Here is a 12,516-nt window from a genome sequence, read left to right on the forward strand (position 1 = left end):
TCAAAAATCAAAAACATTGTTGTGTGAGTAACCAGTTAGTAAGTTAGTAGTAAGTCTCGCACAGCTTAAGTACACCGTTCATTTTAAGTCGGACATAATAAAAGCTGAATGAATAAAAAAATAGCTCCAAACGATGGAGTGAGTGATTCATTAGAACAATTCTAATGGAGTCCCTTTGACTGAATCATTTAAAAGAGTCATTTGTTCATGAATCAGGTTTTGTTTTTACACATTTATCTTTCTATAGCTTCATCCTAGTGTTATTATTGTTTACTAAAACTAAAACGATTGAAGTAATGTTCATTAACTGAAATAAAATATAAATATTAGATGAAAAATCACACACACACACACAAAAATGAAACCTTAAAAACCAGAAAACTAAAAAATTTGAAATTCTATCTATCTACTATAAAGTACTATAATTTATTCAAAATATAAATTAATTTAAATAAAACAAATTATTAAACTAAAATTGAAAACATGAAAAATGAACTAAACATGTAACACACAAAGTGCAAGTGGTGAGGATTAATATAAATGTGTATCGTAAGTGTATTATTTCATGGTCTTTCTCTCTCATCTTTTTCAATTCAGACCACAAGCTTGTGAATCAAACTAAAACATTTACTTTGCTGAATACAAAATTGAACTGGTTTCTGGTTTGTGAATCATTCTAATTTCGAACTAATTCGGCTTGGCATTGGTTCATTTCATTTCTTGACAATACAAAATAATTCCCACTGAACATGCAAGGGCAAATGTTCTCATAATGGAGCACAATAGACCTCTAAGAGCTACAGCGCTGACCTGGGAAATGATTCATTAATATGTATGCAGATTTAGTGAGTGGGAGCTTCACTTCAGTGTTTCACTGAATGCACAACTAGGGACATTTTGTCCTTGACAGCAGTGTCAAAATGTGCCAGACGTTTCCTCAGATTTGACGGCTCTCAAACAATGATATTTGCAGATATTTGCTTCCCTCCTTTTCTTCACGAATTACAGGGCTTTACAGGGTTGCCAGATGTTACATTTTGGTATGTTACTTATCCAAAGTGTCATATGACTTTAAAAGACTTGGAGTGTAGCAACACAAAGCGACTATTTTAAGTTCTTTTGAGTGTTTCGTTCAGTGTTTTTGCAACTGCTTCGTCAATATTTCTCCTTTGTTGTTCCACAGAAACGTCAATCTCTTCACATTCACACACAAGACGGCTTAAGACGGATAATATGCAATTAGTCAAAGCAAAAGAGTAATCATGATGACATTTGTAAGTGAATCATATGAAACATATGAATCGCCGTGTGATTATTAGTCAATAAATCTCCTTTTTTCTTCCACAGGAACAATATGTTCATATTCCTACACAGGATGATATTCACAGCATCTGAGGTCAAAAGCAGATGGATTTCGTCTTTTTCCCTTTCTAGTTTATTATAAATACATGTATACACAGTCTACAAGTCATAAATGAGATACGTAACTAATAAAGAGTATGCATGAGTTTTCATGTATTTACAATACATAGAGTGGTTTATAAAGGACATGCACCATGTATGAAACCATATCATATTATATACCAAGTAAGTCATAAATAGGAACCGATTCTTTCAATATAAGCTCATGTATGGCTAATATTCACATTTATGTGTAACAGTGTTTTTATGAGAACTGTTCCCAATCCTGGAGGTCGGTTTTAGTCTGCATCTTCGGATGATAGACATTTCTGCCTGGCTTCGTGGTCGTCAAACGTCACTTTCTTATTCCGTTTGGGATCGATCCAGGAGTTTCGGATCACCGTGTTGTTCGGCAGCGGATCCACCTCGATGATGGAAACCACCCGTTTCTTCATTTTACTTTTCAAGACTTTCTGGAACTTCTGCCTCGTGAAGGCGTACAAGAGAGGATGGAAGACCGTGGTGCCGTAGGCCATGACCAGAAAACCCATACGGAGTTTGACGGTGAGGTCGCTGGGGCCTGCGCTGAGGATCACAGTGTTTAAAATAGTGATGGGAGTCCAGCAGAGGAGGAACGTGGAGATGATGAGCAATGACATGCGGAAAACACGCTTTTGGCGCTCACGCCGCTCCCGGTGGCGTTTGACGGCCCTTCGCAGGGCGATGATCACCGAGACGGACATTCGCATGCCGAGCGGAGCATTTCCACGGTTGCTGCTCTTCGAGGCATCTGTGATCTCGGGCAGCTGCTGCTCAGAAGTTGACATGAGAGAGAAGTTCTTTTTTCTTCTAATTTTTTTCTTCTTTTTTTGCGTGGCGTGGAAGCGCGTACCGATGCGGATGTTGAGCGCCTGAAGGATCTTAGCGTACGTCACCAACATGATGACGGCAGTCAAACAGAAAATTGGGATTTGGGCCACTAGGTGGTAATACAGTCCAAGTTCGGTGTAATATTCGTTGACGTGCACAACCACAGTCTGATTGGCTTTGGTGGGCTCCGGTCCCAAGAATCCCACCTCGATGAACGGCACCAAGAAGCTGATAAAGGACAGCACCCAAATGCAACCCAACAGAGCCACCGCTCGTCCCATAGTCAGCACACGATTCGCCGGTTTAACAGAGATGTCATATCGGTCCAAAGTGATAGCTAGCACGTTTGATGCGGTAGCAACACTTGCGAAAGACACGCAGGCCTCGTGGAAGCAGCAGACGAGCACCGTGTCGCCTTGAAGAGACAGCATCAACACCACAATCGTTAGAGGGATGCAGCAAATGCACACCAACACGTCGAGCACGTGGAGGTTCATGGTGACAATGTTGCTGACGGAATTGACCAGGTTGGACTTCATGCAATAGAGGGCCAGAACGGTCAGGTTGCTGCTCAGTCCCAAAACGATCTCCAACATGAGGAATCCCGTCAGGGACACCTGGAAGCTGAGCGGGAAAGGGTACGGGACGGCCGGCGTCATGGCGGGACTCACAGACTCGGTGATGTCGAGAACTGTAACGTTACTCATGGTGCTTTCTTCCTCCGTTGCGGGAGGGACGTGCATTATCCTAAAAGGTAAAAACAACAGGATGCACAATCAGAGAAACGTTTGGGAAGACAGCATTGTGTCATTCCGAATTGAATTGGAATTTGTGTAGCAAACAGGATGTAGAATTGCCATTCAGATTTGAATGTGAGAATTAGAAAGACCTTAAAGTCAAATAAATTCAAGTAACTGTAATTTTTACCTAGAAAATCAAAGTTTGTTGACACTTGGAAAATGTCAAATATCTTGAATGTAAAGTTTGAATGTCTTGCAGATATAACATTAGCTAGAGAGATGCATTGCTTGTGTGGAATTTCCTTAGAAATAAAATTAACTAAATTCCTTTTATTGTCATTGCAATTCAACTTCCTGTGGGTTGTAGCCAAATTAATTAAAATTCAGACTCATTTACACCAAGTCTGAAGTTTGCATACCTTGCAAACTAGTTTGCATACTAGAAACTTCCAGGCGTCTGTGTTGAGGCAAGTTGCAGCTAAACTCTGCAGGACACTCGCCCTGCAAGACCCCTGCATTAGATAAAGCGTTTTCCCCTTGTTCTGATCCATAGATCAGACCCACTGTGGAACATTTTTGCTGTATTCAAACCACTACCATTTATAAACTTCTGTACATCTATCATGTTCATTATTTTCAACTCTTAATGGTTTACTCTATTTGCACAGATTTTGACAGCTTTTCAACAAGGATCAGTTCAGAAAATGCACAAAAAAAAATGTCTGTAGATTCCCTTGGGCCTGCTAATGGCTTTACATTTGATGTTCTCGTGCACGTTGACTAATAATGCATTGGCCATTCTGTGTTGGGCGCTGCTATGAATAGACACACTTTAGCTATTATTTTTGTCCACAATGCATTTTCATTTGTTGTGCACCGATGGATTTTTAATCCATTTGCAAATGTGACTGTCTTTAGTGCTGTGTTTCATTCATCAAGTAGAGGGAGAATTTAAAAAGAGAGAGGATCGTTTAGATTATAAGTATTAACCTGGCGTTTGTAATTCACATCAAATGTAGATGGATGCATCAAGATGGAAACTATGAGCTAATAAATCATTGTGTTTTGATATAGACTGGAGTGAAACCAAATGGAAACTCTAATGACTTCATGAGCTGAAACACAACACCTCACAGATCATCAAGTTTTTGGATGTCCTTGACGACTAATGACAACTGTCCAGTAATTATTATACACATTTGTTGACTTACCCTTCCCTTTCTCAGCCTCGGGAGTCAGCGATTGAGTCGGGAGAGTCTGGAAGGGGTACAAGTTGTACATCAGCCCCATGCATGGCCTTTCAAGGAAGTATTCTGCACGTCTTAATCCTCGTAATCCAAGCGATTTTCTCGCTTAATGGTCAGGGAGGACGATTTGGCGGCGATTTCTTTTATTATTACTAAACCAATCTTCACATTTGGAGACCTGCCATGTCCAGACCTAACAAAGAGGTGTTATTCTTGTTCTCTTTCGGAGATCAGAGATCTCGTTTTGGTTTGTTTAGGAGTCCTTGAAAAAAGGCGAGGGATTCAGAGATCAACTGTCCATTTCTCTTAACTAATTTGACGACTGAAAACAATTGTTTTGATTGAATGTTATATCCACGCTAGGGTTAGGAAGTTGATCTCGCTTAGTACCATCGAAGAAATCCAGTAGCCTGGTCCCATAATGTTGCTTCAATGCTGATGCATTCCCGTTATTGCATTTTTATGGGCCCTACAAGGTGATAAATCCATTTTGATTTGCATTTGCTGATGAGCCAAAGAACCCAAGGTCACAGAAATGTTTAGGTCAGCATGAGGGAGTGGTGCATTCTGGGTGTCGGAAATGTAATTTCCTGTCCTCTCATAGAAGGTAACCTTTAGGCTGCATCGTCAACATTGTCCGAAGCACGTGTTTAAAACGTGGTGTGCATGGGAATGTCTTCACCTGGGAAATCAACTCTAGGGAACATCCTCACAGACCCAACACTAATGCATGTCTTCCTGAGAGTTGGGGTAAGATGGGCCTCAATTGCACTTTGGAAGCAGTTTTCTTCAGCTCTTTAATCCTACAATCCTGCCAAGAAAAAAAGCAATACGTATTGATAAGTGAACAATCAATTATACATTAAGCCTGCATCCAATCCATCATCAAGTAAGGACTTCCATGTGTTATCCATTCATCTTTCCCGAGTGGTCTGTGGAAATGCACAAGCTCTGGTCTTGCTTAACGTCCATGTAAAGGACATCTGTGAATCTGTAGGGATTGATGGATGGGCCCGTGCATCTAGGAAACAATCTACAAACACTCATTTCCAAAACAATGCCTTTTAGGGAGGGTAGCACAAGCACATGTGTTGTTTTATGTCTGTACTTTCTCACATCATTTTTCAGTCAACGGCCATGCAAGAATACGGCTCGATCACGTGTAACGAGGTGATCGTGTTCCAGCCGTGAATCAGATTTTACACTGTAAATTTTTCCCAGATGTTACTTACAGTCAAGCAGACTCTGACAAATTGGGAGAAGGCGTAAACAGAATCGATTGGGTTTTGGGGGCAAAATTTGTCAGCGGAGACGTGGGTCAATACACTAAAGTCTTGCAGGCAGCAAGTTAATCACGAAATGTAGATTTATTTATTTATTTAAATCAAACTGGGGTTTTCAGTGACAAATTCTTTTACTTTCCGTTCCTTCAATCTTGACTCTTTGGTTACATTCTTGCAATAAGCATCTTTTTTCCCCTCTATTTTCTATTGATTTATCTGAATTTGATTTAATAGGGCAACTCCAATTTTGATAGATTGCGCTTTAAAAGACACTGGTGTTCCCTAGGGAGCCATATATCTGCTGTCTTCTAAGTTTTTACATCTGCTCCTCTGGATTATAACTGTTTGGGTTTATATCCATGCATACTTGTTAAATCACATTTTATTACCAAAGTTATTGGATATCACTCGCTTACCTTTGCGCTCCTGGAGTTCTCATCTGTCATGCAACGTGGAGTAGCTACAGCTTCACCAAAGCATCATCTGAGATCCACAAGTGCATCTTCTGCACACACTTTTGCAGCCGTTGCATGTAAGCATGAATCAAATGCTGTCCGTGTGAACTGTCAACAGAGTGAAGCAGACGTGTTTCCTTAAGTAAGTGTTTCCTTCACTGTCTAGCTTCATGATCACACACGCTCTCTTCAAACTGTGTTGCATTGACGTGTTGCTCCTCATCCTTGCTTGTCCCTCTCTCTCTCTCTCTCGTTCACTTGTTCTCTATCTTAGTCTCCCTCTCTCACTCACTGCGGTGGTTTTGCAGTGTTGCTCCCTGCTCTGATTGGTTTGTCGTAATGGGGTTAACCCTTTCCTCCCCAGAGAGTGGGGATGCACTCTTCCTTTTCTTTACTTCTTCCCTCCATCCAGTTTTTCCCTCCATCCTGAGATGGCTTGGCTGCATCTGTCAACCCCTGCGGAGATGCTTCGGGTTCTGTTTAAACACTGAGTCAAAGTTGCATGCTTTCATTCATTTTTAATGCTGTGATCTGTGATGAAAATGGATATGAGTCTACTGGGAAAAGGACACAAAAAGAGTGTGGCTGTGTTCCAAACCAATTGAGCTGCCTACGTAGGCAACATTTTATGGTGCACGGGTGGTTTTTAAAGACTCTTGATTCTATGGTACCTCATAACGGAGAAGGCAGTCCCAGAATGCATTGCTATGAGCTGAGGGGGGGTGGGGGGGGGGGGATAACCAATGAGAATTATAAAAGTGATTTGTTCAATGGAAAGTACTTATACTATTTAGACATGAACTGATATAAAAATGACTGGCTGATACCTATATAAAAAATGTATATCTACATGCAATATTTTACATAAATATGTACTAACATGCAGTTTTGGGGAGTAACTAGTTACATGTAACGGCGTTACGTAATTTAATTACAAAATTATTGTAACTGTAATTAGTTACAGTTACTACGAAAAAATGAGTAATTAAATTACAGTTACTTATGAAATTTTTAACGATTACAAAGGGGATTACATTTGAATATTTACACACATCCACATACCGCCCTAATAATTTCCGGGATGCGGAAATACAGTCATTCATAAAAACAGAATGCCTAACGCGGACAGAATATGCCACATTTTGGATGACTAAATCAAAAGTAGGTCAGTACACTTGAATCAAAACATGACATCGACTAGTGTCTGTGAATATTAAGCCCCAAAAATGCAATATATGACTCCTGCACGTTCTGCGTGTCTGTGGAAATCAGGCGCGGACTGGACACCGGGAGAACCGGGACAATTCCCGGTGGCCTGGAGGCCGATTTTGCCCCACTATTTAATATCATTATTGTATAATTGCCTGCCGAATGTACTAAAGCGATCATTTGCGAATCCGCCATTTGATAATTAAATCTCTAATAAGTCATGAATTGTTAGTCATGACTCGCGCGCTCTCCGCGCCTCCGCCAAACGGTTTGGATCAGATTCAGAGTAATCAATGCGAAAGAGACAGAGAGAGAGGGAGAGGGAGAGAGGGAGAGAGAGAGAGAGAGAGAGAGAGAGAGAGAGAGGGAGAGAGAGAGAGAGAGAGAGAGAGAGAGAGAGAGAGAGAGAGAGGGGAGAGAGAGAGAGAGAGAGAGAGAGAGAGAGAGAGAGGGAGAGAGAGAGGGGAGAGAGAGAGAGAGAGAGAGAGAGGGAGAGAGAGAGGGGAGAGAGAGAGAAAGAGAGAGAGAGGGAGAGAGAGAGGGGAGAGAGAGAGAGAGAGAGAGAGAGGGAGAGAGAGAGGGGAGAGAGAGAGAGAGAGAGAGAGAGAGAGGGGGGAGAGAGAGAGAGAGAGAGAGAGAGAGAGAGAGAGAGAGGGAGAGAGAGAGAGAGAGAGAGAGAGAGAGAGGGGAGAGAGAGAGAGAGAGAGAGAGGAGAGAGAGAGAGAGAGAGAGAGAGAGAGAGAGAGAGAGAGAGAGAGAGAGAGAGAGAGAGAATAGAGTGGACTGTGGAAGCGCACAGCTGGAGCAGAGAAGCAGAACTGCTGTTCAGGGTTTCAGGTCAGTTTCATCTGTAAAGATGCTTTTTTGTCTTTGTTCTTTTAATTACGCATTAGCACGTTGCTCATCAGTCATCACTCAAAATACTATATAAAGGCCATCATTATTATCAGTTGTAATGTTACAGTAGTAATTTAGCTGAAAAAAAATCCGATTTTTTCATAGGTTTAGGGGGAGCTACGACAGACAACAACACAACCCTTACGAAAATTAACATTTTAATATTTAACTATAAATCCAGAGAAAATGGTTACTATTGTTTAACTGTGGTAACCAAAAATGTAAAATTATTTTACAAATGTATTTATTTAAAAATAAATACAAATCCATTTGCAAAAAAAACAAAAACAAAACAAGGTTATTGTACTTTTATATAGGCTAATAAAAGCATGGTTAATTTTTGTAAGGGAAAAACATGACTCGTGTACAGTATTAGGATTTTTCTATAAAGATATTGTAGTATTGTAGAGCATTGTATTGTAAAGTATAGTTTTGTTCAATCTTGAGTATTAAAGTCATGAGAGAGATGGATAACAGGGCAAAATAAAGAGACTGAAGAGAAAAATGGAAGTGAAGGTGCAGTTCAGGAGAGAACTTTTAATTATTTTGCATGTCCCCAAATTAAAGATTTAAACCTTTTTTTATGTCAGGTCCATACAAAAAATAGTATTGTCCATGAATTTGTTTGTATGAGTTTGAATTTTCCAGTCTGATTTTTTCCCCAGTCCGTCCTTCCTGTAAATTAATGGCAAAGACATGGTTTGATTTACTACACATAGGCCTACTGAAGCTCGCAGTGTTTTCAACCTCTGCTGCCTCAATATAGGAGTACACGAGCACATAAACATCATTTCTAGAACTGCTCTGTGTCACTTCATGTGCATTTTACTTATTTTGAGAAAACTATCATCATATACAGAGACAGCAGTTTAAAAAAAATACCAATGTTTCAGGAGTTTATTACACAGAATACGTCACATGCTTATTAGATAACTGTATTTAAGTTGATGTATATGCTTTTATTTATTATTCTTTAATTTTCACAAATTTAGAAAAGTAATCAAAAAGTACTCAAAAGTAATTAGTTACATTACTTTAATAAAGTAATTGAAAAAGTTACACTACTATTACATTTTAAACAGGGTAACTTGTAATCTGTAACCTATTACATTTCCAAAGTAACCTTCCCAACACTGCTAACATGATTATATTGATAAGATCTCATTAGCAGCATGTTAATTGCAAATTACCGAAATCATTTGATTCTCACGTTGACTTGTATGCTATTTGTATGATGTAAGAGTTGCTGCCTTTGTAGAGCAAGTTGTTCACTTACGAGATTCTATTTGTAGCCATCTGTGTTTAGCTTTAGGAACGGAGCATGTGTGTTTGATTTATATGATGGGAACACTTAGTGTGTGTGTAATATGTAGAGCAATTGTGATTGATAGTTTCAATTAAACCAGCCTGTCAGCTGGCAGAAGGAGAAGTCTTTCTCAATACATTTGGTTTGGCTCATTTGGCAGGTAAGGGGGGCGTCTAAAGTGACAGTCTCTACAAGAACGTGTGTGTTCACATTTGAAGCACCTGTTGGTGTGTAGGTCTCCACACGGTCTGATTCTGAAATGCACATGTATTATTGAGTGGTAAACAGCCTTCTATAGACACAGCAGCAGTGCTGCTGAAAACTTTTCACTAAAGACAGGCTCGATATTTCAGCTGCCATTAATATTTCAGCACGCTTTCCCAGCAGCCTTCCAACACTGCAGAGTAATATTCTGTTATTCCTTACCATTTTTCTCTGATGACTTTAGAGGGGAAAGCACACTGTGAATAAAAATGCATGATAGATATTATAAATAACTCTCTTGATTGCCATATATATATTGTTCCTCCTTCTGCAGTCATGTGTCTCATTACATGTGTGTTCAAATGAAAAACAGACAGATGAAGCCTGTGCAAAGATATAAGACGTGCAATTTTACAAATATGTTCACTTGCTTTTATTGATTTTTTTTTTTTACGTAGGTGGTACCATGGTACAGTGATGTATCACATAGTAATACAATGGCACATTTTGGTTCTTATGGTATTCTTAGGTATTTAAAAAGTAACATGTTTTTACCATGGTGCAAATCCAAAAAGGTCAAAGAAGTTTAATTTACCATGTTGATACTATAGTATTTTCATTGGCACACGTCCAAATCATTATACAAGAATGGCACCACATCTAAAATGTATTTTCAGCATCATTCCTCCAGTCTTCGGTGTCACATGATCTTCAGAAATCATTCTGATATGATGATTTCATGCTCAAGAAACGCATTGTTATCAGTGTTAAAAATCTTAAATATTGTATGTATATTGTAATACTATGATTCAGATGGTTTTTGATGAATAGAATGTTCAAAAGAACAGGAAATGGTATTATGTTTCAAATTCTACCAGTTATTTTTGTAGAAAATTCCAAGGTAATTTTACGTAAACCTGGTTTCTCCTATGCAACATATCTGTAAGTCATATTATTATTAATATAAATGAACATATTTTGAACTTTTTATGCAAAGAATGTGTGGAGTTCAATCATTTAGACGCAGTTACATGTAAATCAACCTGGTTACCATAGGCTTACTCGTTTTACGTCATCTGTTTTGATGCTGCTGTTCATTTAGTAAGAATATATGGGTTTAATTTAAAGCTGTCACCCTAATCGAGATCCTCTTTGTTTTTGTGCCGGATAAATTGTGTCGTGACTGCATAAAGGATTTAAGATCATCTAATAGTTACTATTCCCTTCATTGATCCAGTGTAGTTAGCTACTCTTTTGTTGCGTAGTTTAAGGTTACCGAATCTGAATAAAAGTTTTGATAGAGTTGTATACAAATATTTCACCCTGAGCTTTGGTGTAGTTTAATTTAATCAAAGGTAAAAGTCATTCTGCATTATTTGAATGTTTATTGTTGCATTTAGCCTCATTTTCTTTCAGCCTTTCTATCTGTTAATAGTTTCTATTGCTATTAAGTTAATTAATAGCAATATTAAGTTTCTATTGCTATAAGAGTTAATTCTGTGACATTTCAGTACATTCATTGTCCAATATACTTTATTGCATGTCCTGCATGTAAATAATTATCAATCTTATTATTCATAAATTATTTCTGAAGACTCACGTGACACTGAAGACTGGAGTAACGATGCTGAAAATTCAGCTTTGCATCACTGGAATAAATGTAAAATGTATTCAAATAGAAAACAGTTATATGAAATTGTAGTAATATATCATTTTTATTGTATTTTTATCAAATAAATGCAGCCTTTTTGATCTTAAGAGACTTCTTATGCACATATAAAACAATGCAAAACTACATCAAACTGTAAAATCAATTAGCCGCTTTGCAAAAAAATGTCAGTCTTGTTGCTTCAGTGCTATATGTTCATCTCTGTGCAATCAATAAATAATAATTGGTCGTGGGGCTCCGCTAATGTGCTTATACTCAAGCTGCAGACAGCATTTATAAGCCCTTTCGTGTTTAAGCAAACAAATCACTCATCTTTGTTTGCATTTATGACGCTCTAAATCTGATTTGTGTGCGATACCCTGTAGCCTGAAGTGATTCATCTTTGTTGTAGATGCTTGTAAATTTGATAATATGGCCAGTGAGGCAAGACTGTTTAGTCTGTGTGTAATAGTGGCCTCTCTTGCTCTCTTTCCCCCTCGATGTCTCTTATTAGCGTGTTATGAGGTTTGTACTTTAAGTGTTCAGTGTCATCTCTAGTCATCTGTGATGTCGTGGACAAAAGGAGCCAGAGCAGCTTTACTCCTTGACTTCCTGTTTGAGTTGCATGTTTACATTAGCTCGTCAGCGTGAGAAAGGACAGCTCCGCTGTTTCAGAATCTCCTGAGGACACAATATTCATCCTCCTCGGTCAAAGATGCACAAGAAAAACTGCTGTCATTCATAAAAAAACAAACAAACCTGGGGTTCTCCACAATCACTGTAACAGTATCACAAGAGCTCTGTTATGAAACTTAGTGAGCCGTGTTGCTGTCTACTTCTACCTACACTGACACTAATGAAATGATTTGAAACACTAATGGAGATGAGTTCAGGTTGCTCTTGATTACTTTACTTTCATTTGATGTAATTGTCTAAAATTTGCAGTCTACTAGATTATCTGAAGAACTGAAGAAACAAACTCAAATGCATCATCGATGGCCTCAGCAAATTTTAATTTTTGGGTGAAACATTCCACTAAAATGTTACCAATGTACACAGCTCACAAAATATCAAAACATAGCCGAGAAGTTCATAAATGCATGGATATTATACACTCAACTGAGTTTATTTTTTGATTGAACAGACTCATAATCACCAGAGCGTTGTACGCAGAGTACGTGTTTGTATGTGAATCACAGCTGTTTGTCCTGGCCTTATAAAATATGTTGCATATTTATTTTTTCTCCCATGGACCC

General features: G+C 38.7%; 1 protein-coding gene across 2 annotated transcripts in view; it reads right to left on the reverse strand.

Moving 5' to 3' along the window:
- Nucleotides 1–1,352: 1,352 nt before the first annotated feature.
- LOC132133706 (G-protein coupled receptor 22-like) overlaps nt 1,353–12,516 on the reverse strand; it is a 15,581-nt gene continuing 4,417 nt past the window's right edge. Inside the window, exons 1-2 of one of the 2 annotated variants that reach the window (XM_059546625.1) lie at nt 4,223–4,375; nt 1,353–3,018 (exon numbers count right to left, since the gene is read on the reverse strand). In XM_059546625.1, coding sequence (XP_059402608.1) covers nt 1,701–3,014 — 1,314 coding nt within the window. In that variant the 5' untranslated portion in view covers nt 3,015–3,018; nt 4,223–4,375 and the 3' untranslated portion in view covers nt 1,353–1,700. Of the gene's footprint in view, nt 3,019–4,222; nt 4,376–12,516 lie in introns of those variants that run through there. The other variant, XM_059546626.1, reaches the window with a different exon arrangement.

This window comes from Carassius carassius, chromosome 50 (genome assembly GCF_963082965.1).
Source record: "Carassius carassius chromosome 50, fCarCar2.1, whole genome shotgun sequence".
Classification (NCBI taxonomy): domain Eukaryota; kingdom Metazoa; phylum Chordata; class Actinopteri; order Cypriniformes; family Cyprinidae; genus Carassius; species Carassius carassius.